A 26,719-nucleotide genomic window follows, 5' to 3' on the forward strand; every position below is an offset into this window, starting at 1 on the left:
TAATATAGCAGAAAATATCAATCAAAATGTTCCAACCAAAACCAATTACATTCCATGACAGAATCAAATCAGAAGCAGACATATTGTGCTGCACAATTTCTAGGAAAAAGTTCAAAAAATGAATTTGGCTATCTTTTTAAGAAACAAACTCTGCGCTATTACAGCCTAGTGCCTCCCTCCCGCCCACAGAAAACATCAATTTTAATTATTATTCATTAATGAGAGTTATCAAAGTCAACGGAACATAGTTAAAAAGAAATGTGAGAACTGATACCATTTTTAAATTATACTGTATATCTAACAATTTATCCATAACTATGATAGTAAAAGTGGATAATTATTTATTATATAATTATATTATATAATTATTAAAATCAATCATTATTCAGCAAAGACGACAGTCGTGTTGCGACCGTGGCGATATACAGATTATCGTATCACAATTTTATCATGTTATAATCGCCACCAAACTGTATCTTTGGATCATTAATTTTTTCCAACAATTTTCTACACGCAGTCGCAGAAAAGTTAAAAGTAACTATATACATACACGCGCACCTAGCGAACACCGAATTCATTCAGTTCTTGTCGTCGTGGTTGTAACGTTTGTTTGTTATTTTAAGGTTATGTTTTCCACAAGAAGAAAGAAGAAAAATGTCTTGAAAAAAATGTGTTCTTTGGTGACATTCAAGTGATCTTTCATGACGTTAAAAATTTGTTACTTAATTTTAAAAAATTTTTATTTTAAAAGAAAATCTCATTGGATGTGAAGATCGTCGTAATACAACGAGTTGCCTGTCTCAATACCGAAATAGTATTAAATAAAAGTGTCTTCTAAAGTCATTATCAACTAATACATCGAATGAATTATTTTTCTCATACTTGACATTAAGAAGATAAAGATAAGAGTTTTCTAAAGATAAGAGTTATATTTTGCAATTTTAAAACTTTAAACATAAAAAAGAACGGTTCTACTCCCATATGCTGTGTATGCACATTTTCTATCAAAAAATTAACTAATTTAAAAAAAAGAACAAACTAAAAACGGCAGTACAAGAGCAAAAAATTCATCAGCAAGGTCATTTGACCTATTTAGACCCACTGTTGATGAATGACAAAACACAGAACATGTTGAGCCAAAAATTAAGTAACCGAAAGTTGTTAGTTGATCTACTTGCACTGATGTTTGGTCTTGGTGCATGGATTGGTGTGAATGGTATATATGTTCAACTACCACTTCTTGTGAACAATGCTCCAGAAGGATGGAGTCTTCCAGCTCATATGGTTATGCTAGTACAATTTGCCAACTTGGGACCAATACTATATACATTATATATAAAGTATGTATATGTTAAAAATAATATTTCCAGTTTATAATTTATGAATACTATAGCTCACTAAATATATGTATATGTATATTATTTTATATTATTTTTCTGTTTTAGATATAGTAAATGGGCATGTGATAAATACATTACCTACGTCCTCCTAGCAGCAGGAGCACTATCTACTATTATATTAGCTTTTGTACATAATAAAACAACGATAATATTTGGCAATGAGCATTCCACTGCTTTGTTGTCATTGATGTTTGTAACTGCAATTGTTGGATGTACCAGTTCAGTTCTTTTTATGCCATACATGAGGAACTATAGAGAAATTTATTTAGTGTCCTATCTTGTAGGAGAAGGACTTAGTGGATTTGTGCCAAGTGTAGTGGCATTAATCCAAGGTGTTGGTGGAAACCCAGAATGTTTGAATAATACTAAAGCTGAGTCTACTCATGTAGAACTCATACCTTATTATCCAGAACCCCGATTTTCAAGTCAGACTTTCTTTATTTTTATTGGTACTTTGTTGTTTTTGTGTTACTTGGCTTTCTTGGGACTGAACAATTTGTCTATTGCCATTGGAGAGCGTGTGAAACATCCAGCAAGCATGGAAACATTACCAACAGATACAAGAGCACCTCCTAGTTATAAAACCAATTCTGGTTGGACAATGTCTAAGCAAGTGTATTCATATTTATTAATTATGATGGCAGTGGTTTGTTTCTTAGGTAATGGTACATTACCAAGTATTCAATCATATTCCTGTTTACCATATGGAAATGTTGCATACCATTTAACTGTTACATTGTCATCAATGGCTGGTCCATTGGCAATGTGTCTAGGTTTTGTTATTAAGATACCGAAAGTGAGTTTCCTATCTGGCCTGATGGTTATTCTTATAGCACTTTCTGGTTTTGTTTGCTTCTTAGCTATCGAATCACCTACGCCACCTCTGCAATATAGTTGGGTGGGTGAATTTCTAGTAGTCCTATCTTGGATATTAATTAGTGGTTTAATAGGATTTATAAAATTGGGTATCACAACATTATTTAGACCTGATCCTGGTAGAGGTCTATATTATACTGGTGTTGCAACTCAAGTTGGATCATTAGTAGGAGCAATAATAACATTTGTTTTAGTTAATCATGCAAAACTATTCCATTCTTATTCACCATGTTCAATGACTTCAGTACATTGACGTTTAATATAAATAATTTTGTTTTAGAGAAAATAGTATAAAATTAATTAAGAAAACAAAATATATTTCTTAGCTCTTGTTATTTATGTTGTTATACATGAAAGAGCAGGGCCTTATCATTTTTTAGTCTTATAAATCTAGGGGGTGGAACTAGTTGACTTATACGAGTAGGAATTAGTTCAGGTTTTATAATTTTGATCTTAAATAAACACAATTGCAATTCCAAAGTTGATTTTATACATTACTAGTATTAAACCTGCTTATACTCTAAGCCGTAAAATATCAAGGAGATGAATTTTTATGAAACAAATGATTTAAGACAAATAGCTAAAATGAATTTTTATCTTCATTCTGAGCTTGATTCACATAAATGTACAAGACACAAATGTACTTAAAATATAGCTCTATATATTTAAACAAAATTGTTTTGTATATAGAATGTGCAATTATAATATATTTATTATAATGTATTTGTCTATATAAAAACATGTCACAATGAATGCTATATTTACCATTAATTTTACTACAAAAATGTACAATGTTTAGTTTTATGATGATATATGATCTAATAGTCTCGAATATTAAAATATACTTCATAAAACGTTTGATTATCATTAAGTCAATTGAAAGAGGTATGATTGTTCAAATTTTATATTTTATCTGATAAATTTTATTGTATGGATTAAGAAAGACCTGAAGCCAGACATCTCATGACTTCATCATATCAGTTTCTCTGACATGAATATATCCAATGCTGTACAATCTTGATTAACAATCTGGTACTTTTTAAAATAGTTTTATAATCATATATAATATAAAGTGAGATTCTTAGTGAAAATATCTTATTTTAATTGTTATATTTGAAGAATTAACAAAATAATTAGGTGAGAATATTAGGGAAATATTATGAAAAAGGATTATAGGATGGTTAATACTACTAAATTATTAATGTTTTGTTCATTATACAGGGATGTTATGCAGGAATATATAAAAATTTGCTTTTTCTTACAGTAAATGGCAAAATGACAGATGTTGCACAAGTCTCAAATAGATGCTATAAAGAAACTTATATCGTGCATTTTCTTATAATATTATTTGGCATATCTGCTTGGATTGGTATCAATGGAATATTTATTCAAATACCAGTGCTTATCGATACTTCTCCTGAAGGTTGGACATTACCAGCTTATCTAGTGTTAGCAATACAAGCTGCAAATTTTGGACCTTTACTTTATGCAATCTTGCAATACTTTCAATGTAAACTAAATGAACCTTGGTTAATACTATGTTTATTGGTATCAGGAACTTCGGCAATGGGGCTTCTAAGCTTCTTTTATTCAGAGAAAATAATTATTGCTGGTGATGAATATTGTTTGGTACTATATGTTCTAACATTTTTCAATGCCCTAGTAAGTTGCTTTAGTTCTGTATTATTTATGCCATATTTTCGAAATTTTAATGAAAGATGTTTAACATCCTACTTTATAGGAGAAGGATTAAGTTGTGTACTACCAAGTGTTATTGCTTTAATCCAGGGAATTGGAGATACTTCAGAATGTGCAATTCTTAAGAATAATAGTAACATAGAATCTCTACATTCTTTTAATCTATATTTTCCCCCAAATGTGTATTTTCTTTTCATTTTTATTATTTTATTTCTATCTTTAACTGCTTTTGCTATTTTAGAATATTTTTTGGATGTTCAAAACACAAAACAATTTCATAATACTAGCAGCATAGTATTAAATGAAAAACAAGCAAATGTTTCTCATGATCATTATCTTAATGGCACACAAAAAGTGAACCATTATTTGATAGATAATGACAAGCATCTGACTAAACAAACACAAAATTATTTATTTACATTGCTTGGTATTTTTTGCTTTTTAAGTAATGGTTTCTTCCCTAGCATACAATCTTACTCTTGTTTACCTTATGGAAGTATAGCATACAAATTATCAATCACTTTTGCTCAATTTGCAAATCCATTTGTGTGTTTATTAGCATTCTGGTTAAAGGTATCAAATGTAAAAGTTATTAATTTCTTATCTGTAATATGTTTAATCATTGGAAGCTTTGTTACATATTTAGCATTAATGTCTCCATCTCCACCATTACAAGCAACAAAACTTGGCATTTTTCTAGTTATTATATCATGGGTGATTTTGATAGGACTTACTTCTTATTTAAAATTAATCATTGTATCAGTATTTAGAACTACAGTATTGCCCAATATACTCTTTAAAGCAGGTGTAATTATGCAAATAGGATCTGCAAGTGGTGCAATATTTTCATTTATAACAATTAACTTTACAAATTACTTTGAAATGCATGATGATTGTGAGTAAATTGAAAATTGATATTGTCAATGTGATATTTTATATCTATTTTCATATGCAGTATATACAGAGTGATACTTATTATAATAATACATTCATTGAGACATGTATTTAATTGATTTATGCATATATAAAAGTGTAACAATAATTCTCTTTATCAGTGTAGCTTTGAACAAAGAAAACAATAGAGCATATAAATTTACATTTATAAAGATATTTTTATAATTGTACATGTGCCTGCATTTAAAAATTAAAAGATATAGGCAAATGAATAATACAAAGCAACTGTACAAATGATGAATGAATCTTAAAAAAATTAGATATAAAAAGTATATAAATAACCAATTTGTTTTATCTCAAGTATTGCCTCCCAATTGCCATATATGTACTTATGATATGTTTGTTATATATATACATATATTCGACTGGTTTCGAATTATATCTCCGTGAAGAAAAATCATTATATTTATGCATCATAATTGTTTATAATATATAAGAATTGATATATTTTTTCAAACAAGTAAAAACGAATGTTTACAATTGTATTTTAAAATTTAATGATTGTCAATTGATTGTTAATAAATATTGTGTTAATTCAGAGAAATGCTTCTTTTATATGAAACATGTGGAAGCGATATGTAAACGTTGCGTAATTTTATATATAGCGATTTGTAATAATTTGTAAGTATAATAAAATCAACGTAAAAATAATTTAAACTTGCAATATACGTTGCCAGCCCTGCTCTTGGGAGATAGTTATGAAATGAACGAAAATGGAGGTGATAAGTGAGTCATGCGCACTCAAGTAAGGCTGTGTCGCGCACGAGACCAAAACGGTAAATAATAACGTCAGTAAAAAGCAACCATTACGTTTATTTTTTTGTTATTGCGAGCTGAATCGCTAGAACGTTTAACAATAGATCGAATGATATTGTTTAAAAACGTAACGTTCAACACTGGCTTTTCTAGACTAAAATGTGCGATGAAAACGAGAGTTGTACTCGAATTGATACCGATCAAACGAACCCCCAATTATCTCTATCAGATCTTCCAATCGAGGTTTGTATAGATAAATATTATACATAAAATATAAATATTATACGTACGTATCTTTAATTAGTCAAAGAAATGTGTATTCTAAAAAGCATGTATATATATTAAAAGTTAGTATTATTTGAAATAATTGAAAAAATTTTTATTTTTTTTAATAATATTTATAGAGTAACAGTTGCTTGAATATATTTTAACGAATATGTTTGATTAATATAATACAATAACTCGTAAAGAATATTATATGCTATGTATATCGAATGTTTACAAACAATGAAATGGGTGTTTTAAGTACATTTAAATGTCGTAAATAAACATGATGGAAGAGATATACCTCAAGTAACAGTAGAAAGCTGAATAAACTCGTTTAGCAGCGATCTGTAACGATCTACTTTAAAAAATAAATAGAACGTTGAAAAATTTTATCGAAACATTAGTAAATCGTGGACGCCATTTTTAAATGCCATTTTTAAATACTTTGCACAGCATATTTAAAAATCCGACTGTGATGTTATGTACGAACATAAAACTACATTTAAATGGGTCCTCAGTAGAAATTATGTGTATTTTCTAATAGTAATTAATATATTTTCGTTGTTATATTTCAGATATTTCTCCACATCTGTTCCTTCCTAGATGCATCTACATTAGTACATGGCTTGAGTTTAGTGTGCAAACAATTTCATCAAATTTTAAATGATAACTCACTGTGGAAAGTGAGGATTACTAAGATTTGGCCAGATACTGGTTACCCAATCTTGCCTCCTGGTTAGCTCAAATTGATAGCACCTTGCGCCTTGCACAACCAATCATTCTGTAAATAAATAAAACACCATCTATTACTGTATCCAATAATTAGTTTTAGTTTACGTTTTTCATGATAAAAAACATTAACTTAGAATCAAATTTTCACATACTACATTTTATAATGAGACTGGTTTGCAAGTAATTATATTTTGGTTAACATGGAAAAATATGATTTACAAAAATTTATGAAAAGCTATATTAATATTTAACAACATTGCATTTCATTTTCTACTTAAAATGTATTCTCTTACATATTAATAATGTTTGCTGACAATTATTTATATCTTCCTCATTGAAACTATATTTTTTTTTTTTTTTTTAAGTTGAAGATGATGAACTGTTTTGGAAGTTATCATGTGTTGCATTGGAAAAACAAACATCATTATGGAGAAAAGAAAATGTCACTATGGAGAAGTTATCACTTAATAATGTACAATACAGTACTATTGATGGCTTGTTATTAATGCAGGCTAGTATAATATTTTAAGTAATGATCATTCAATGTTGTGCCTTTATAATTTTACAATACATTAATATGTATACACAGGGTGGAAATATTTGTATATCAGGAGCTAGAGATCGATCCTTAGTGTATTGGAAGCTTTCTACAAAAGAAAACGAGATTGAAAGTTACACGAGTATAGACTTTGCTCATAATGGATGGATTTGGGATCTAGCAGCAATAGATAATACAGTCTATAGTTGCAGCTGGGATCAAAGTGTCAAAGCATGGACGCTTACTAGCACCGGTCTCGCTCACTTCAAAACTTATGAGATGTACATGAAAACCAAGCTGGTCATTTTCGCTGCTCTCGTTATGGGAAGGCCGAGCGAGGAAGGCACGAATATATATTTGTTCATAAGAGATAGTTAGACGTTAAAGTACATTCAACAAAAATAGTGTTAAATTGCAAACATAACTTTTTTAAGGTATTTTGTAAAATGCTATCAAGTAAAAGGCTCTGCTTTCACTCGCTCTGCCAGAAGTGACTGCGCAAAATACTGCATCATTTTCATAAAATAGAGTTTCCTATAGAAACGTTATTAATTTTTTAGGATCGTCGGAGGTGCTTTATTGTGCGTTGCATCATGCCCAGAGTTAGGTCTTTTTGCTACAGGATCATTTTGTAAAACTATATTAGTGTTTGATTCAAGATTATGCAAACCCATTATAAATTACCAACCACATAAAAGAGCTGTCATTAAATTGGCTATGAGTTCTCACTTTATTCTATCGGCTAGTGAGGACAGGACAGTGTCTATATGGGATCAAAGAGCAGGAAGAATTATGAAAAATGTCACGGTAAAAATGTTAAAGAATAAAACGATAAAATGTTCTACAAAACTATAGTCAAAATTTGTATAATTCAAAACGAATGTTTTCTAGATTTCCCAGGAATCATTTCCTATGAGTATGTGCATGCAACGGGACATGATTTATGTAGGAGATGGTAGTGCAAAACTGCATGTACTTGATCCAAGAAACGATTTTAAACCTGTCAAATATTACACCACTGAACATAAGAAAGGTATCAATGGTGTTCATTTTACACCTGGATGTTTGATCACGAGTTCTATGGACCAAACGGTTCGAATTTCCAGTCCTACTGATCCTCCACAACATCTCACTACCTTAAAGTCTAGTTATGGTGAAATAGCTAGTGTGAGTAGCTCAAAATAAAGATTTTTATGAACTTTAATTCTATAAATTTAATTTTTTTATCTTGTAGACGGATTATTTAAATGACGTCCTCGCAGTTTCTGGTACAGAGGGAATTGAAATCTGGAGACCGAGGTCGCAAATCCAATATGCATAAATATGCCGATAAATTAATGATTTCTATAAGCATTTCGCTTTTTTATGGTATATATCCCACAAATTTTAATAAACGAATGAAATTATAAAAATGTATATGTATACATGATAAAATTTAATAAATGCTTTGCTATAGTTTTTGTTTTTTCTCTTATATATTTACTTCAAAATATATCATAGAATAAAAAAGTAAACATATTGTTTCATTATAATTGATCAGTTAAACACAACAGGTCATTAAAATACACGCTACCAGAAATAGTATGTCTTTCTACATTTGAAATTTAGCCGCTAAACAGTAGTGTAATTATTCCGAATTCTTAATTCTTTCAAGATTGGCTTAAGAAACAAATACCTCGTACTATCAACGATTTCGATCTTTCAAATCATTAACGGCCAGCATCATACATCCCACGAAATAACGTTAAATTTGAAAAACGTTACATAGCTTAATACAAATCGAAACAGGAGGCCGATCGATGTCACTGCTGTCGCCGGAAGAGCTCGTCTGCTAAGTACCAAAAAACGTTCAATTGTCTATCTGGATGAATTAACCGAAAATGGAATATCGTTACGAAACGATGTTAAATATCCACCTAATTATCCTGAACAATTAATCGCGGGCCTGATAGTACAACCTAGAGAAAATTAACTAAAGAATTCTGGTGTGACAGGCCGGTATCTTAATGCTTTCGTGGCGTGATGGTGGGGGCAACCGTGGGGAGCTTCCGTTTATCTGTGAGGTCAGAGAAGGCTGGCTGCGTTCAGTGGTGCTGTTGAAAAACACGATGAAAATGGCGTGGCAACCGCAAGAGGAAGGACTTCGACAAATCTTGACGCTCCTCAAGGAGTCTCAGAGCCCGGATACGGCTACTCAACGAGCTGTACAAGGAGTATCCTTTCATATTTAATCAAAATTCGTTTAGTGCTTTGGAAAAAAAATTTGTCCCAGAGATTTTTGTTCCCGGTGAGTACACCCGCGACGCGGTAACGAAGTGAAGCGGCTAGGTCAATCAAGGGGCGTGCTTTTCGTCGCGATAAAATTTTCTGCTCCTTTTAAATAGCGTTGGAAATTTCATTAAAAAGACGTAGAAGAGGGTCTCAACAGATATCAAGGCTATCGAAATATTCTGTTTGATGTAAGATGGGTAAATGTTCGGCGCGCTTTTGCGCAGCCTGTCACGAATCCCCTTTTTTGTCGTCTATGGTTCGATTGAAAAGCTGTTGAGACACCTTATTGTAACTAATATGATTTTTTATGATCGGGAAAGCCATTTCGTAGTCGTTCACATTATTTTTTAGGAAATCATTCTGCGATTAATATTAGACTCGGTAAGAGTAGGTCGACATAAGTTGATAGGTTTTTCTCGAATAACACGTGAGTTATACTCAAGCGCCAAGAAATATGTTAACGATACATGATATCTGTCGCGGGGCGCGTCGGAAATGCCGTTACTGTCGGTGACGAGTTTGTTTTCTTGACGCCGTAATCGATAAATCTTGTATATAGTTTCGGCCATAATATTAATTAAACAGACTGGGAATGACATACACAAACGAATGTTGTGAAATGTATCTATTGGGAATTACAGCTGGCAATAAATATTAAGTTAACAGAAACTTGGATTTTTTTTACACTTTTTTCGTACTATATTATGTACATATATATGTATGTATGCATTTATATGTAATCAAAATTTTGAGCAAAGATTTTATAATTGGAACAGTTTTATATATTTATAATAAATTTGTTCATTCATATAATAGAAAATTTGTGGCATATTTTGTGTGGCATATTGCAATTTATTTTCTGTGTTAATGTATTGAATGTAAATAGAATATCTTTTCACATTTATTATGTAATAGTAATAGTATTACAACAAATGATAATTATACAAATGTGCAATTCCTTTTTATTTCTATAAGAATTGATCAATTGTTATACTTTGATGCACACTTATTCTTAGAACTTTTCCTTATCAATATTTCTTAGAAATTGGAAGAATTAAACAAATTCCCAGACTTCAACAATTATCTTATTTTTGTTTTAACAAAACTCACATCAGAGGGTAGGTATTTCAAATATAACTTTTGATGTAACCTTTAGTAATTTTTATCTATAAAGATAGGTTTTATAATTCAATTGTTTTTTCTTTTTAAGATGAACCTACGAGGTCTTTAAGTGGACTGATTTTGAAAAATAATGTTAAAGCTCATTTTTATAAGTTTTTACCAGAGGTTACAAATTTCATCAAACAAGAATGTTTATCGGCAGTTGGAGATTCATCACCTCTAATTCGTGCAACTGTTGGTATTTTAATAACTACCATTGCATCCAAAGGTATGGTTGTTATTTAGTAGAAATAACTATCAAATAGCTTCAGAAAATTGCTAAATCTTGTTCCTAATAGGTGAATTAACTAGATGGCCGGAGTTGCTACCTGCACTTTGTCAAATGTTAGACTCACAAGACTATAATGTTTGTGAGGGTGCATTTGGTGCTCTTCAAAAGATCTGTGAAGATTCTGCAGAAATTTTAGATTCTGATGCACTTAATCGACCATTAAATGTTTTAATCCCAAAGTTCCTGCAATTTTTTAGACATTCAAGCCCTAAAATTAGATCACATGCTACTGCCTGTGTTAATCAGTTTATTGTTAATCGTACACAGGCTTTGATGATTCATATAGATAGCTTCCTGGAAAATCTCTTCCATTTAGCTAATGATGATGATCCAGAAGTCAGAAAGAACGTATGCAGGTATAATCGCATTTTTTCTTTTTTGATATAAAGTATATTGATATAAGATATAAGCTGTATACAATATCTTGTATGATATCATATTTATGGTTTTATAGGGCTTTGGTTATGCTGCTTGAAGTTCGAATGGATAGATTAATACCACACATGCATAATATAATAGAATATATGTTAATGAGGACACAGGATCTTGATGAAGGAGTCGCTTTAGAAGCCTGTGAATTTTGGCTTTCATTAGCTGAACAACCAATATGTAAAGAAGCACTTGCACCACATTTACCTCGTTTAGTACCTGTATTGGTAGGTAATCACAAAATAAAATAAGTTTTAAAGCAAATGTCACAGGAAACTAATAAATTTATAATGCATTACAATTCCATAGGTGAGAGGTATGAAATACTCAGACATTGATATAATACTTCTAAAAGGGGATGTGGAAGAAGATGAAATGATCCCAGATAGAGAAGAAGATATCAGACCAAGATTTCCCAAGTCAAAAACACATCATTCACATCATGGTAATATGAACAAGCACTCAAACGAAAACGGAGGTTGTGATGAAGAAGACACAGATGCTGAAGATGGATGTGATGACGATACGTCACTTAGTGACTGGAATTTAAGAAAATGTTCTGCTGCTGCTTTAGATATGTTAGCAAACGTATTTAGAGAAGAATTATTACCTGTTCTAGTACCAATTTTGAAAGAGACGCTTTTCCATCAAGATTGGGTAATCAAAGAGTCAGGAATATTAGCACTAGGAGCTATAGCAGAAGGTTATTTTTCGTAACAATCATCGATACATTACACCATTTTATATGGGTTTAGATCATAATTTAATGTGTAATATACTATTGCAGGTTGTATGAGCGGAATGATTCCGCATTTATCAGAATTAATTCCATATTTAATTAGTTGCTTAAGCGACAAAAAAGCACTAGTACGCGCTATTACTTGCTGGACATTGAGTCGTTATGCGCATTGGGTCTGTGCCCAACCGCACGATACACATTTGAAACCATTAATGACTGAATTATTGAAACGAGTACTTGATGGCAATAAACGCGTGCAGGAAGCAGCATGTTCTGCTTTTGCAACGTTAGAAGAGGAAGCGTGTACAGAACTAGTCCCTTATCTTGGATTTATTCTTGAAACGCTTGTTTTTGCTTTTGGTAAATATGCTCTTACACTAACATTAAATTAGACAAACGCTTATTCTTTTACTAATCATTCTTATGTATGCAGGCAAATATCAACATAAAAATCTTTTAATATTGTACGATGCAATTGGTACACTTGCTGATTCAGTAGGACATCATCTTAATAAACCAGATTACATTAACCTTCTTATGCCACCACTCATTAATAAGTGGAATGTGTTAAAAGATGAAGACAAAGACCTTTTCCCATTATTAGAATGCCTTTCTTCAATTGCGACTGCTTTACGATCTGGTTTCCTTCCTTATTGCGAACCCGTGTATAGGTAGGTTTCATTAACCTCTATCTTTGTAGATTTGATAGTGTGTTTAAATCTTTATGTTTATTTATTTATTATTTTTTTTAATAGGCGGTGTGTATCCCTCGTAGAGCAGACGCTAAATCAACACATAGCAAATACACAGAGTCCAGAACAATTTGAGGCCCCTGATAAAGATTTTATGATTGTTGCATTAGACCTTCTTAGTGGCTTAGCAGAAGGATTGGATTGTCATATGGAACGCTTAGTAATGAACAGTAATGTAATGCAACTGCTGTATCAATGTATGCAAGATGTTATGCCTGAAGTTAGACAAAGCAGTTTTGCCTTATTAGGGGACCTTACAAAGGCCTGTTTCCAACATGTTCTACCGTGCATACGTGAGTATTTTTGTTATGTAATTACATAGTAAATTTATTACGTTTATTAACGTTCATTATGTTTATATGAGTTCAGTATGTTCATTTATTGATTTTATTTATAGCGGAATTTATGCCTATACTTGGACAGAATTTAAATCCTGAGTTTATATCTGTATGTAATAATGCAACATGGACTATCGGTGAAATAGCTATAAAACTCGGTAAACTGCTTTAAAGATGTAATCTATTGAAGCATATTGCGAAACTCTGGTAGAGTATGTATATGAATATATTTTCTTTTTTCTTTTTCAGGTTCTGATACAAGTGCATATATCCCATTAATTTTGACCCAGCTCATCGATATAATCAACAGACCGAATACGCCAAAAACGCTGTTAGAAAATACAGGTGAGTATCTGTGTATAATATTTTCAAATATATAGTTTTTTCTACACAGCTTAGTATATGGAGCATACTTTTAAATGTTAGAGGGTAATGTATAGTAAAGTTTCATCTTTTTAATTTTTTTTTTTTTTTTGATATAAGAATACGACTATGTTATTACTGTTCACCTATATCTCGTAGAAGTAATACCTTTTCTTAGAAGTATGCTCTGCACACGAGGGGAAACTTTTCATTTAAGGCATTGCAGTACACGTGTTCTGTATATTACAAATATTGTATAAAGGTTTTTATGCAATTAGGATATTCAACGATTGTTTAATGAGAAGTCTCCCAAATATACAGAGAAAGTCCCCACATTAGATTCAGCATTCGGTGGCATTTAAGTTTAGGTGCATTTTCCGTAAATAATTTTATTAAAGGTAATAACCACACAGACTGACGACTTCGAGTGGTTTTATATGACCACGCTTGCACGTTTTATGAGCGGGTTAAATTATTAGTATTTGTATATTGGACCTGATTTAGTGGTGTGCGATTGCCTGCAGGCTTTATATGGCAGAAATATACTGCAATTAAATATACTATGCTTGCATCTAAGCCCCAAATATTGTTTCAACGGTACTTTAAATTGGCTTTTAAATTCACGAGGAAAATTTTTATTTTTGTGTTTCTTGGTTGTACTTGTTTATATTAACATTTATTGGTAGAGATCATATTCATATCGGTTTTTTACAAATCATGGGCTCGCACGCTGCTATCTAATTTTTATTATTGTTTCAGCAGCTACAATAGCACGGTATTGCCTATGTTCATTGTCGGTATTTCATATGTTCACCTCTGTTCCCACTGTCTATTAATTGTTAATATTAAATTAATTATTATTGATTAAATGATTAATTACAAATTAATTGGAGTTTATAAACGACAACATATTCGCCTGAGTTGATCGTTGGTTCTCTATCAGTTTGTCTTATTGTTTGTGTTTCCGGTCACTTCACTACACTTCACTTGTCTACTTACCGAAATGAAATGAAACCGTAGCCATAACGATCGGTCGCCTAGGTTATGTGTGTCCCCACGACGTCGCCCCCATGTTACAGCAGTTTGTCCGACAGTGGTGTGTAAATTTCTTTATTATTATATTCTATTAATTATATTATCTTCTATTTTTATTAGCACTTTATTATTATATATTATTCCCGACTCTTCAGTAACATTGCATCAGGGGCTGCTAAGAACTTTTGTGCAAGAATATTGTAGCATATATAATATACATATATATAGAGAGCCCATCATGATTTTGTTTCCATATTATAAACAAATACGTTATATGATTTCTCGATAAAAAGGGGTGCAGTTTATCCTAAGTATAATGTTAAACTTGCCCAATGGTTTTTTGCAGTAGTTTTTACATTTACTTTGTATATTTACCTTGATTTACTGCCACCATGCAAGTATGTTATAGGCTCTTATATAGTTCAGCTATTAAGCAGTTTGAGTCTAGGGTAGGTTTACATTTGTCACGTTTTTAGATCTGTGTAATATTTTAGCCTGTGTATTATTGCCTTGCATTGAAATCTAGAAACATATATTCTTTCTTTCTTAAAGTATATTTTTCACTGTGTACAGGTAGTTCCAATCAAAAGTGTCCTTTTGCATGTTAATTAACTCAGCATCAATATTGTCAAATACATCCTAGTTATATTCTTGTTATCACAACTACTGCTAATGTCTCTTTGCTTTGTAATATCAAAATCTTCAAAATTAAAGGGATGCTGTCAAATGTAAACCACACCTTAATTAATAAACTTGTACTAATACAATGCCGGTCATATTAAAATAATATTTTAATGATTCGCATAGAGTTGAAGAAATTATTCTTGGATGAGGTTTCTAAATGTTTTCAAAAAGAGATACAAAAGTACAGAACATCTGATACAGGAACTCTATCTTATCTTATGTTAGATTAGATAACATTTTTTTATTTTCTTAGATTAATAGTTTGGATTTTTTATTGTAAATTGTTCAACAAATTGAAGAATAGAAACAAAAATAAAAAAGGGTAATGTTCGTTAGGTAATCCAAACATAATAGGACGGGTCTCACTAAAACTAACGATTTTGCCACATTAATGGAGATGATTTATTCCTGTATAACTTACACAACTTGTGGGAATGAATATTATGTCAAGTGACTAGTTGTCATTTTTTGCTATAATCATACTCTTATGAATGTAAACAGTTTAATTATAAAGAAGGTAGATTTATCATTACAATAATAGTTCAGGCAAACAATAATTTTATCCAGTAAAGTTGATGTGTACTGTAAAAAAATATCACTATCATATTTAGCATAAATTCTTTAATTATGATGAATATACCTTCTTAAATCATTAATATTATTCACGCCATAATGTGCATGCATACTTTATTAGGTGTACCTCTTTGAGGAGTATAAGAGATAATGAAGAAAAGGATTCTGCATTCAGAGGTATGTGTCAGATGATTACAGTAAATCCAGCAGGAGTTGTACAAGATTTCATCTTTTTCTGTGATGCTGTTGCATCTTGGGTGACGCCTAGAGAAGATCTTAAGGACATGTTTCAGAAGGTATATCAAAATAAATCATCACAACTTAAATTATTTTCAATTGATTAATTGCTTTATTGTACAACATTGAGAAAGAAATCTGTTCTTCTGTAGATATTACATGGCTTCAAAAATCAAGTTGGTGTGGAAAATTGGAAACGATTTTCAGATCAATTCCCACCACAACTCAATGAACGACTCCATAATATGTATGGCGTTTGAGAAGCCCCGCCTAAATGCGGTAAGTTGATCCCGAAATTTGTACTTGTGTCAAATGAATTCTGAACAGTGTTATATATACATATATATAGACAGATAACATAGACAAAGGATGATCCTTACTTAAGTACCAGTTTTGGAAGTATGTATTAAAGTGAAGTAATTGTGTCTCTTTCAGAAGGCCGCTTTAAGGGGAAGGCCAAAAGGGGTTGGGCGGGAAACAGAACAATGGGTGTTCAGGGTGGGTGGGTGAAACCACGGCCTCTTCTCATCAACATCGTTGTCGTTACCGTGTTATGGTCATCGTCAGGCTCTCGGGGGAATTAATATGCGTTATTAGAGCTGCAATCAGCAAGAGGTATAAATGAAAAATCAAAGTGAGAATGAAACGAAGAAAATTGAGAACGACAAAATAAATGTCATGGGCCGAAATGTAACGCGTGGGTGGGCGGGTAGGGGGGGCGGGAGGGAGGGAGGAACTGTGCTGGGGTCACCGACCATTTTACAGTAAAGGTATCATAACTTTGACGCTAAATCGCATTGCATACAAAAAAAAAAAAAAGTGATACCTTCATGTAGTGAAAACGTACACGCTGTACACTCCGTTTCCATTAGCGCTGTGTAACACTGTTAAGTGTTTAATTCTCGCGTATTGAAACGAGACACGAAGTGCTGGCAACCAACTAGCCCAGCTCTTAAACGAAACTGACTTCTCAATTATCGTGGAGGAAGGAAATAATAGCGAACAGCAAGAAATGAAACAAATGAAAAGGAGAAAATAATCGAAATACAAAAAGAAGGGTATAGATCTCACGTTATAGAGCTTGCTAAACTACTGTGATCGAAAATCTATATATTAGGAAATATTAATTTTGTTTTTTCTTAAGGAAGATAGAGAGATATTTCATTCTATATGAGTTGTGTAGAGCTTTAGACGGTGGTAGTAATACTTATTTGATATAAAACTAACAAATAGAGAAGTATGTTAGTAGAAATTTCATAGTGTACAGAAGGTTTTTGAGAATATGTATTTTTATACGTTGAAACTCGATATAAATGCAGAGAAAGTGCCATTCCGTTCGTTTCGAACCAAAATTTTTCTGCTTACTTTATTCTCTCCTTGCTGATTGTGATATTAGGTTATATGACACTTTGTGGTCATGTATGAATGGAACTATTTCAAATGGATTAATATATACATATTTACATATAAAAAAATGAATGTATGTAGATATTATATATAATTATATATATCAGATGTAATGTTTTAACCCACAGACTATTTTGTGATTATTTTTTTGTTAAAAATATTAAATTAAGATCATATTAGCTCTTAGTGTAAATAGATAAATACATTTTAGAGTGAAAGTTTTTGTTATCACTATAGTGTTTCAAATTTTTTGCTTACGTATCACCTCTTAATGGGTTAAAGTTATATAAAGCAACACGTGGGAGCGAATATAGTTTGAGTATGATTTACAGGTAACGATTCACAGAGTTTTGAATCTATGACGTGAAATCTATCGCGATGTAGGGAAATTTTCGTCGTGTACACGCCAATCTCCATTTCATTTCTGTATCTCTTTTTGCGTTTGTAGAATATTTTTCGACTTCAAGCGCTGACTGTGTCATTCCAGTCCAGTTTTTGGGCCAGTTCAAAAAGCAAGCACTTTTTATCATTAAAAGACGAGATTACGTTTGTCGTCGTTATTTTTGCTGTAAAACGCGATGCTACAAAAACGAAATCTTAAAATTGCGAAAAATGCGTTTATATGCATTGATAAGAAATGAATAAGTAAAAGGTAATAACAAATATACTATCGAATGTCGTGAATTTTGCGAGAAAAAAAATCCACGGAAATCGATTTCTAGAACTTCTATGACGTGAACTGTAATTTTTATTTTCTGTTTATTTGTTGAAAAAAATATTCCAAAAAACAAATGTGAACAAGTAAAGAAAAAGAAGCTCAACTTGAATAATGAACTAATTTAATCGTCGTTGAGTCACTGTTGTCAATCAAACTTTATTAATAAAAAAACAAAAAAAAAAAGGAACAAACAAACTGGCAGGATGAACTAGCGCAGGCGAGATTAGATATTACAAGAAAAAGAAAACGCGTTGAATCTGTTACGCATTTATAATAAGCGAGGCGATTTTTTCGGCCGATTCAAGACACTTTTTCAAGCCGAACGATTCCCATCCGCTCGATCAAAAAGCACAGAGACCATCGTGTAATCACAGCAACGCTTGTAACAAGTACAGTCCGGCAGTGAGAATATTTTTTTATTGTCATCATAGACTAAATGGAAGAAAAAGATATTATTTTAACGTTCAACTTCTACTTTAACGAAGTATCGCGTGATCACGAGAAATAAAACGTGCAGTCTCTGTTTTCGTCGTTTTGTATGGAAAAGCAAAAAGGAAAGAAGAACAGAACCTTTTGCGTAGAGAACAGAAAGATTTATCATATACGTACATTCGTGACCGCTCCTTTGATTCGATCCACGTTTGTCAATTGGCAATCTCCTTGTTGCCATTACTCTTTATCCCCATTTTTGGTCCTTTCCTTGCTCTGCCTGCGCCATTTTTGTGATATTACTATTTTTTATAATTACTTAAGGGCTTGGAAGTAAACAAGATTTAAGGAAAGAACAAAAACGAGCCATGTGCGATTTATCGACTCGAGTCTATAAATTTTCTCTATCTAGGTTTCACAAAAATATTTAAAAAAGATATATTTTTTTTATTCTTATTATTACTACACGCTATTATTATTGCCTGCTTTTATTACATTCTCAATGTTGTATTGTAAATAATACAAAGCGAACGTCATCACTAAAATCATTTTTTTCACATTGTAACTTATCTTTGTTACTGAATTGACTAGTGTTTAAATAACATATTCGACTTAACATACATATATACACTCGAGATATATATTTATATATACATATATATATATTTTTTTTAAATAGTTCCTAAGCTAGAAGCAGAATGTTTTTCAGTGATACACAAGTGAACACAGACACAGATGCGTACACGATTTATAATAGACCTATCTCTCAGGTTAGCTCTATTCAATTTTATACTACAAAGATATGGAATTTTCAATGAAAGAATACTTGTTATACATGTTGTCATAGTGTCCTGTGTATCGTTGTAAATATAATAGTATATATGATTTTCTTGTGTAAAGAAAATACTTTGTGAACGACTCCCGTCGAGATTTCACGTGGCTCGCTATTATTTATTATTGCTCGGAACTTTCACTCAAGATAAGGACTAATTAAATTTATAATGAATTACAACAGTGAGTGGAAAGCAAAGTGTCACGAACAAAAAAAGAATTGACTATTTATACATAATATTATATCAAAGTGAATTAATTATTATAGAGAAGAAAGAGAGGAGGTGAAACGAGAAGTTGATTGATATTTGAGAAATTTCCAAGTTTTTTCTATTTGCAGAGAGAGAGAGAGAGAGAGAGAGTAAAAGAATGCATGAAAGAATGCACAGAATGATTGCGAAGTAAATAAAACATAGAAAAAGAAAGACGTGAAAATGAATAAGTAATTAAATGAAACAAACATGAAGTAAATATATTGTTGTATCTTTATTGTTGTTGTTGCATGAGACTAGCGTAATAGACTGAGCCATACATGTGGTTAAATAACTATTAACGTAATATTTCTTAATACTATATTATTGTAATTATTATACGATGTGTATTATATTTAATCGTGCTGTTTCGTGCGGGCAGTGTTTGGAGGGAGTTCTTATCCTTTGGGATTTTTGTAAACACTATTCGCTTATAATTAACGGTAGCCTCGTCATCCTTAACGTGAGGATGTCCTTTATCATATCGTTCTCTAAAAATACGTACACAAAATCGCTCGTTTTATATTCTAGTTTGTGTTTTATCATGTGTTATCATGTTAGAACAATGATTCAATGATTAAATCATTAATTTAGTTTTTTAACATAATTGATCGTGGCTGAAGAATCAAATTTTACCCCCTAAATTGTAAAGTAGACGTATTCGTGTATATCTTTCTATATGTATGTGTGTGTTGCGTGTTTCTGTGCGTGCTTGTATGTCGTGTGTGCGTATATAATATATTTCCACTCCAATCGAGAAGCGTGAATAACGCGTACAACATCTTACAATTTTTGTACCGCGGGGAGAGATATATTGAATTCTTCTTTATTATCTAATTGTTTATCGAACGATTTTATATATTTTTCATCTTAAAGATAGGCAGAAAGAAGTACGACCTAGCTTTCTACTAAGATGCGCTTTTAGATCGCGTCAAGTTCTTCTCGATTGGATCATGTGTCAGAGAGAAAAGAAGGGAAAGCAAAAATCCTTTTCTTTCGCCCAAAGGATCGGAACTTCGTGGGGCTGTTCCTAGTACCTGATTATCCTATCCTTGCGGCACGAAGGCTCTTTTTTTCTAACGACGAACAAACACAAAACAGGAACAACCAGAAAACATCTTCTGGTAATTGGATTCTCTGTTCTCTCGCGTCTCGCAAGCGCCAGCGAATTCTTCTGCCCAGTGTTCGCACTTGGTACAGAGAGAAAAAAATCGTAAAACGGTGTTCTTTTTATTGTTGCATACCTTGACTGCCTAGTACTTAAGTACACATGATATATGTATATATATACACACATCTTACACACACACACACACATACACACACATATATACACAGATCTAACAGAGATAAAGAAAACTCAAGATTAGTGATCGCAAAAGTGAGTCTTCTTTGCATGAATTTCTTATAAATATCGAATATAGAGAGACTATATTTTATTTTTCCTCCTTTTTTACACACTAACACACATACATAGATACACGCTTGTCAAGGTGCAACGAAAGGTGCTGTCGAATGCTTGTTTGCGAATTTTTATACGTCGAAAACGAGGAAAACGAAGCATCCAACGATTTGTTCTCTCGCATCGTGAATTTCGAGTTACATAATACAATGTATAAACGGGGGAATCATTGAATTCGAAAAAGGGATTAAAATAAGAAAGGCGGTGAAAGCGAAAGCGATACAAAAGCTCGAAGGAGGAGCGACACGCTATTCTTTATTCAGTATTGTATTACCGATGTATGATAAGCTTCTGGCAATCATCTCATTGTGAACAGTGAAAATCTTATTTTAATGCTGTCGTTGGACACTTTATTACATAATTATTAATTACGATTATTATTGTTGTTGTAATCGATGAACGGAAGGGTCATCGTTCGACTTTTCATCTGTAGGAATTGCGATTCCCGGGGCCCACAATCAAAAAAAGTCGGCTTTTTATTGTAAAGCAATGAAAGCAAGAACAAAGAAGAATGAGATATAAAAAGAAGCAAAACTAACAATGAAAAAAGGAGCCATAGAAAAGAATAAAGCGTCACGTAAGCACGCAAAGACCGTACAGAAGATGTCTTTCAACGACTAAAAACAGATGTGAATTCTATTTTCATTTTCTCTCTGCATGTGTTTCGTATACGAGACTGTAATGATGGAATTATCGTGGCGCCAAGAGAGAACACGGATTGTCACCTTTTATTTTCGTTTTAGCCTTAAGAAATTCAGTCTCTAATTGTATCGTTGCGTTTTACAATTCTTCGACGTTCGGAGGAGGACTGTATCCAGATCCTTTCCTCTCTCTGTTCGAGAGGAAAAGCTTCCGGTCTAGTTCAGAGCATGTTCGTCGATACACATGTATTGTACCTATGCACGCGCACAATCGAAACGATCCGTCTCTCGATCACTTTCTCTTGGCTCTCTGTGTGCTACGTGACCATGCCATTGGAAATAAATCTTGAAGAATAATAGCATAAAAAGAGTGTAGCATAATCTTTGCGAATGTATCCCTTTATCCAGTCTTTTCTACCGAATCTATTTTTTTAATTACTCCTCTTTCTATTCGCTCGATCGTCCCGTGATTTTGTTTTTTTCTCTTTTTTTTTTTTTTTAATCACAGTTGATATTTATTAGATGACGTTATCGCCTGTCATTTTGGAAATAAATGTATGTAAAGGTAAGAAGTCCGTGTGGTTTCGATTTCAATCCTGTGGAAAGATTTAAAGAACTATGACGTATCGAATGGATAGATCAGCGACGAGATGACAAAGCGATTAAATCGCGAAAGATAAATTGATCTTAGAGAAAGAAGCAATGTCAGGCGATTCGAGAACCCATGGGACGTTGACCTTCGCACATCGTTCTCGTTTCCCCTCTTCAAGGTCGGCAGACGTCTCTAACATTCTTTTACACTAAGTTTAATTAACTAACACGAAAGTCACAAGTTTCACTTCATTCAGAAATTATAGATGAGAAAAAGCTTATTATAAGATACTAGGATAGTGAAGTACTGCGTTTCGTAAAAATCTCATTTTTATTTCATAAAAATGTTGAAACTAAATAAAAGAAAAATCTAGTTTATCGATACATCGGAAGATTGCAAAAGAAAGTTAAAAATTTCGGAGCGGGAAAATTTCGATAAACAATATTCCATGAATTTAAAATTCCGTTAGAAAAGTAGGAAAATTCGCTCGTAACGTCGTTAAAGGCCATCAGAGGCATCCTGAATGGCATGTCCCATTCCAACGCAGTAAAACGGCAATAAACGTTTCTCGTAGTGGCGCATAAAAGCGTGGCTCGAGCTGGATAAAACGCGTTCCCACGTCCGATCGGTCTAACGGCCGGCTTAAGTGATTGCTTCTCTTCATTAGAGGCTGGCTCGTTTCGTTCGAGCTGATCTCCTTCTCTTCGGGGGCGAAACTTGAGGGACAGGTGTGGTAATGGCCCGTATCCGAGCGGTTCCACGTTTCTCTGTCGGAGAAAAGGGGCTGCGGACGAGGTAGTTGCAGTCGATTTAACCCCTGCCCTCCCGCTCCGCCACCCGAGAGACTATTACGCGAATTGATTCGGCATCGGTTCCACCCCGGAGCCGGCCAAGCACCGCGGCACCGTTTAGCTCCTCGTTTCTTCCATTCTCTTCTCCCCTTCCTACTTTTACTCTTGTCTACTCGGTTTTCTAACGCGTACGCTACACTGAGAGTATTTTAAGGAGACGGAGGGTGTTTGAAGGGGTTCGCTCTTTGTTTCTTCTTTAGATATTTATTGGCTATTTGCAGCTGAGTTTTAGGAGTTTTCGCAGTTGCGGAAGTTTCCAGGTAAATTTATATTTTGTTTTTCCTTTGGATGTTCAGATTTCGGGTGTAAGAGTCTTGAAAGTTTTGAGATAAATCACTTTCTGCTTTTTTTCTTTGCACGTGTACCTTAGGGGATCTCTTTTTTCATTTGCAAATAATTGGAACGTAAAGTCTATCGTTTTGCCGAGATTCGATCGAGGGGAAAATTTCGAGGGAAAATTCTCTGCTGACATTAAAGCGAAATCTAACGTTACGCGTAAAAAATCCAAGATAAAGAATCTTCTACGGAAACAGGTAAAGAACGTTGCAACGGATAAAATAAGTAAGGAAAGACGCTATAAATGATACCCAAGAAAGTTGCTATCGTAGCTAGGAAGATACTAGAAATCAATCGTGGAGCGAGCGGAAGAGATGTTAGAGGACCGGAAAATAATTCACGCGGGCACGTCGCTATACTGGTACGGCACTGACTGGCGGACCAAGGGGCTGGTTGGCTGCCTCTACTGCACCTTCCACCTCCGCCCCTTAATCTAATCCAAGGATAATCTAAAATTCATGACACACATAACTGCCAGGCGATGATATATCTGGTGGGGGTGTAGAGGCAGCGTCTTTCCTCTTGCATCCCTTGATCCATTCGCTTCCCACCGAACTCTTCCTGACCCCTTCAGCATCCCTCCTGTTCGACCTCGTCGAGCTACACCAAGCTTTCGCGGCAACAGCCGAATTTCTCGCAGTCACTGGGCATTATTATTTTATGCATCATGGTCAGATACATATTTGCCTTCTGGTAAATCGCGATATCGTGCACGATTGCTATTCGTCGGCCATGGAATTCCATCACCAATTCTCTCTCTCTCTTTCTCTCCCTCTTTTTCGCGTATTGCGAAGCCTAAGTTTAGTAGCGTCGTTGTTATTAAAATACGACTACGTTTTCCCAAAAAATCCTCATTTCGTCTGCTATTGTATTACCTTGGATTTAATACACCGTCCACTGATACCCTCGACTGTCTAAGAACTGAAATGCAACATAGCGTCGTATAGAATGTAATTTATATGACGGGAGTTCATTGATTCTTCCTAATATCTATAATTTCTCGATCAGAATAGGTAGATTCGTTTCGCCGAGATTTACTCAATCCACGATTGACTGAAATTTCGTTCGAACCCTACTTTTCGCGTAAATCGATCGGATTACCGCGAATAAGGCAAAAGGATAATCGTTTTACCATTCGTCGTTCTCGGTTTATTTACCACGTTTGGACGCGTTCTTTTCCGGTTCCTGTCGAAATAGAATCACGCGATAGAGTTAATCGACGGTGTGTAATTTGAATAATTTATTCGAAGCCCGACTAACCGAATTGTTGCTCATTACGCGTTCATGGCTTGTCGGTTAACCGATTGATTATCCTGCAACGGTGTGCACGTTCGGAATCGGGTAAACATTCGCATTTAACCGGCTCCGGGGAGGTCGTCGTCGTCGTGGATAATTATTTTTGGTGTCGGTATTCCTGTATTCCAAGTATCGACCGTGAAACTGCAATATTTAATCGCGAATTATTGGTCTGGTCCAATGATTCGTTTACGTCGTTAATTCATTAATCCTCGTGCATACGTTCTATGGGGCGATACAGATTTTACCGTAAGAAATTACACGCGATAACACATGGAAAAATGGTGATTACCATTTTCAGTAGTACGACGTGCAAGTTACGTGCCGTGATTCCTATCGAATAAATAAATGTGCGATCAAATCGGACAGAAGATGCTCCATGACTCTAGAGATAACCGTATTACATAGCGTAAATCGTGATCAAGCATAAGGGGCTGCGAAACCGCAACAATCCATTTTCATTCCCCGCGTGATTATTCTACGCTTTCGACTCGTCGACTTTTCGACGAAGGGCAACTGGTAATTGATGATCGTCGCTGGTTTTCGCGGGACATTATATCGCCGTTACTGGTCCGACTGGATGCTACGGTGGTTGTACGTCGTCATTACGCGTAAAAAGTTGAAATATTCATATCTCGATTTACAGTTTCGTTAATTCAATCTCAAATATGTATATAATTACTGGATGTATGGAAGAAGCAGCTACTCGATTTTATGCATTTAATTAATTAACTCAAGAGGTGCGAGTTAATTCGTTGCATGTGTCGTCGGTATTTGTGATTAATTTCGCATGCACCGGAGGTTTCCGGAGAAAAAGAATCGGTGAACAGATTACGAAGTACAATAGGTACATACACGAGTAGTAATAGCGCGCCACGGCACAATAAGAAGATATCGCGTTCTCCAATCGCTGCTGCTCGCCGTCGAAACGTCGAGTCGCGGCCACTCAGCCAATTACTACAACCGATTCGTTTTTCGATAAATTGCGAGTGGACAAAGAAGTACGAACTAATATAGAACAACTATAACGCTACACGAATTTCCTGCAATTGCGTTTAATCTAAGTTAGCCCATTACGTCATAGCTGTTATAACAACGCCTGGTTTTATGTTAATCGGAATAAGAATACCATCACGTAACCGTATAATTCCACATAGACGCCACTTTCGAGCAATCGTAATAACAGTATTACACCGTAACAATCTCGGTTAAAGTGCAGCCTGTTAAAGTCGTTCTATCCCTAATCCAATGTGATCAAACTCGGATATCAATACCATTAACGACGAGATCGATCAAGATCGTATTAAGACCTGGAAAGGGACATTCCTATACAAATGTGTACCGTCTAAATAGTAGAATCGCGTTGGTTCCTCGGGGGACCAGGAGGGTAGCGACGTTTTTCCGCTGTCAGGGCAGATTTTCAGCCGCATGGTACGGTACCCCTTGGCGGCAGACAAACGACGGCCAATTTACGAGCGGCGGGAAAGAGAAGAGTTCTTTAAACTCGGATTAAAATAAGCGACGAAACGCCTTTTCTTCTCCCTTACCCTCTTTTTCCTCTTATACACCCTTGAAATTCATTTCGTTGCTCGAGTACGAGCTTTATTTTATTCACGATAAGGGAATCGAGGGGTCATTGCTCGGCGTAAATCTCTGTTGGGTGACAATTCGTCTGGTTGAATTGATGACGATCGCCACGGTTGAATCGATCATTCGTGTCCAACGATCCGTTTGCGAGAAGCGATGCTTTCGTACGTTCAATATTTACCGGTACGTTTTCTGTACAAGATTTTCACTTTCCGGTGAATCG

General features: G+C 33.8%; 4 protein-coding genes across 8 annotated transcripts; all 4 read left to right on the top strand.

Annotated features, from left to right (window-relative positions):
* Positions 1-376: 376 nt before the first annotated feature.
* On the top strand, positions 377-2,756 carry LOC126921866 (solute carrier family 52, riboflavin transporter, member 3-A-like). Of its 2 annotated transcripts, XM_050733856.1 has the most exons (3): positions 377-534; positions 624-1,340; positions 1,446-2,756. In XM_050733856.1, exons 2-3 carry the CDS (start codon positions 1,108-1,110, stop codon positions 2,527-2,529), a joined length of 1,317 nt encoding a protein of 438 aa, XP_050589813.1. In that variant the 5' UTR covers positions 377-534; positions 624-1,107; the 3' UTR covers positions 2,530-2,756. The 2 variants fall into 2 exon arrangements, with proteins under 2 accessions (XP_050589813.1, XP_050589812.1); XM_050733855.1 differs by lacking the exon at positions 377-534 and having other exon boundaries at positions 546-1,340.
* Positions 2,757-2,898: 142 nt separating this feature from the next.
* Positions 2,899-5,579, top strand: LOC126921865 (solute carrier family 52, riboflavin transporter, member 3-A-like). The gene has a single exon (XM_050733853.1). It carries the CDS (start codon positions 3,552-3,554, stop codon positions 4,875-4,877), a length of 1,326 nt encoding a protein of 441 aa, XP_050589810.1. The 5' UTR covers positions 2,899-3,551; the 3' UTR covers positions 4,878-5,579.
* LOC126921872 (F-box/WD repeat-containing protein 9-like) lies at positions 5,579-8,676 on the top strand. 2 transcript variants are annotated; one of them, XM_050733864.1, is made up of 8 exons: positions 5,579-5,704; positions 5,838-5,927; positions 6,527-6,686; positions 7,049-7,194; positions 7,273-7,502; positions 7,782-8,028; positions 8,113-8,388; positions 8,456-8,676. In XM_050733864.1, the coding sequence occupies exons 2-8, from the start codon at positions 5,844-5,846 to the stop codon at positions 8,540-8,542; spliced, it is 1,230 nt and encodes a 409-aa protein (XP_050589821.1). In that variant the 5' UTR covers positions 5,579-5,704; positions 5,838-5,843; the 3' UTR covers positions 8,543-8,676. The 2 variants fall into 2 exon arrangements, with proteins under 2 accessions (XP_050589821.1, XP_050589820.1); XM_050733863.1 differs by having other exon boundaries at positions 5,651-5,927.
* A 502-nt stretch (positions 8,677-9,178) lies between these two features.
* LOC126921846 (transportin-1) lies at positions 9,179-22,202 on the top strand. 3 transcript variants are annotated; one of them, XM_050733779.1, is made up of 15 exons: positions 9,186-9,434; positions 10,535-10,610; positions 10,703-10,882; positions 10,953-11,301; positions 11,400-11,601; positions 11,684-12,077; positions 12,162-12,473; positions 12,547-12,784; positions 12,869-13,158; positions 13,263-13,361; positions 13,453-13,548; positions 14,587-14,662; positions 15,980-16,154; positions 16,248-16,374; positions 16,534-22,202. In XM_050733779.1, the coding sequence occupies exons 1-14, from the start codon at positions 9,228-9,230 to the stop codon at positions 16,353-16,355; spliced, it is 2,802 nt and encodes a 933-aa protein (XP_050589736.1). In that variant the 5' UTR covers positions 9,186-9,227; the 3' UTR covers positions 16,356-16,374; positions 16,534-22,202. The 3 variants fall into 3 exon arrangements, with proteins under 3 accessions (XP_050589737.1, XP_050589736.1, XP_050589735.1); XM_050733778.1 differs by having other exon boundaries at positions 9,188-9,434; positions 16,531-22,202; XM_050733780.1 differs by lacking the exons at positions 14,587-14,662; positions 16,248-16,374; positions 16,534-22,202 and having other exon boundaries at positions 9,179-9,434; positions 15,980-16,126.
* Positions 22,203-26,719: the final 4,517 nt, after the last annotated feature.

This window comes from Bombus affinis, chromosome 11 (assembly GCF_024516045.1).
Source record: "Bombus affinis isolate iyBomAffi1 chromosome 11, iyBomAffi1.2, whole genome shotgun sequence".
Taxonomy (NCBI): domain Eukaryota; kingdom Metazoa; phylum Arthropoda; class Insecta; order Hymenoptera; family Apidae; genus Bombus; species Bombus affinis.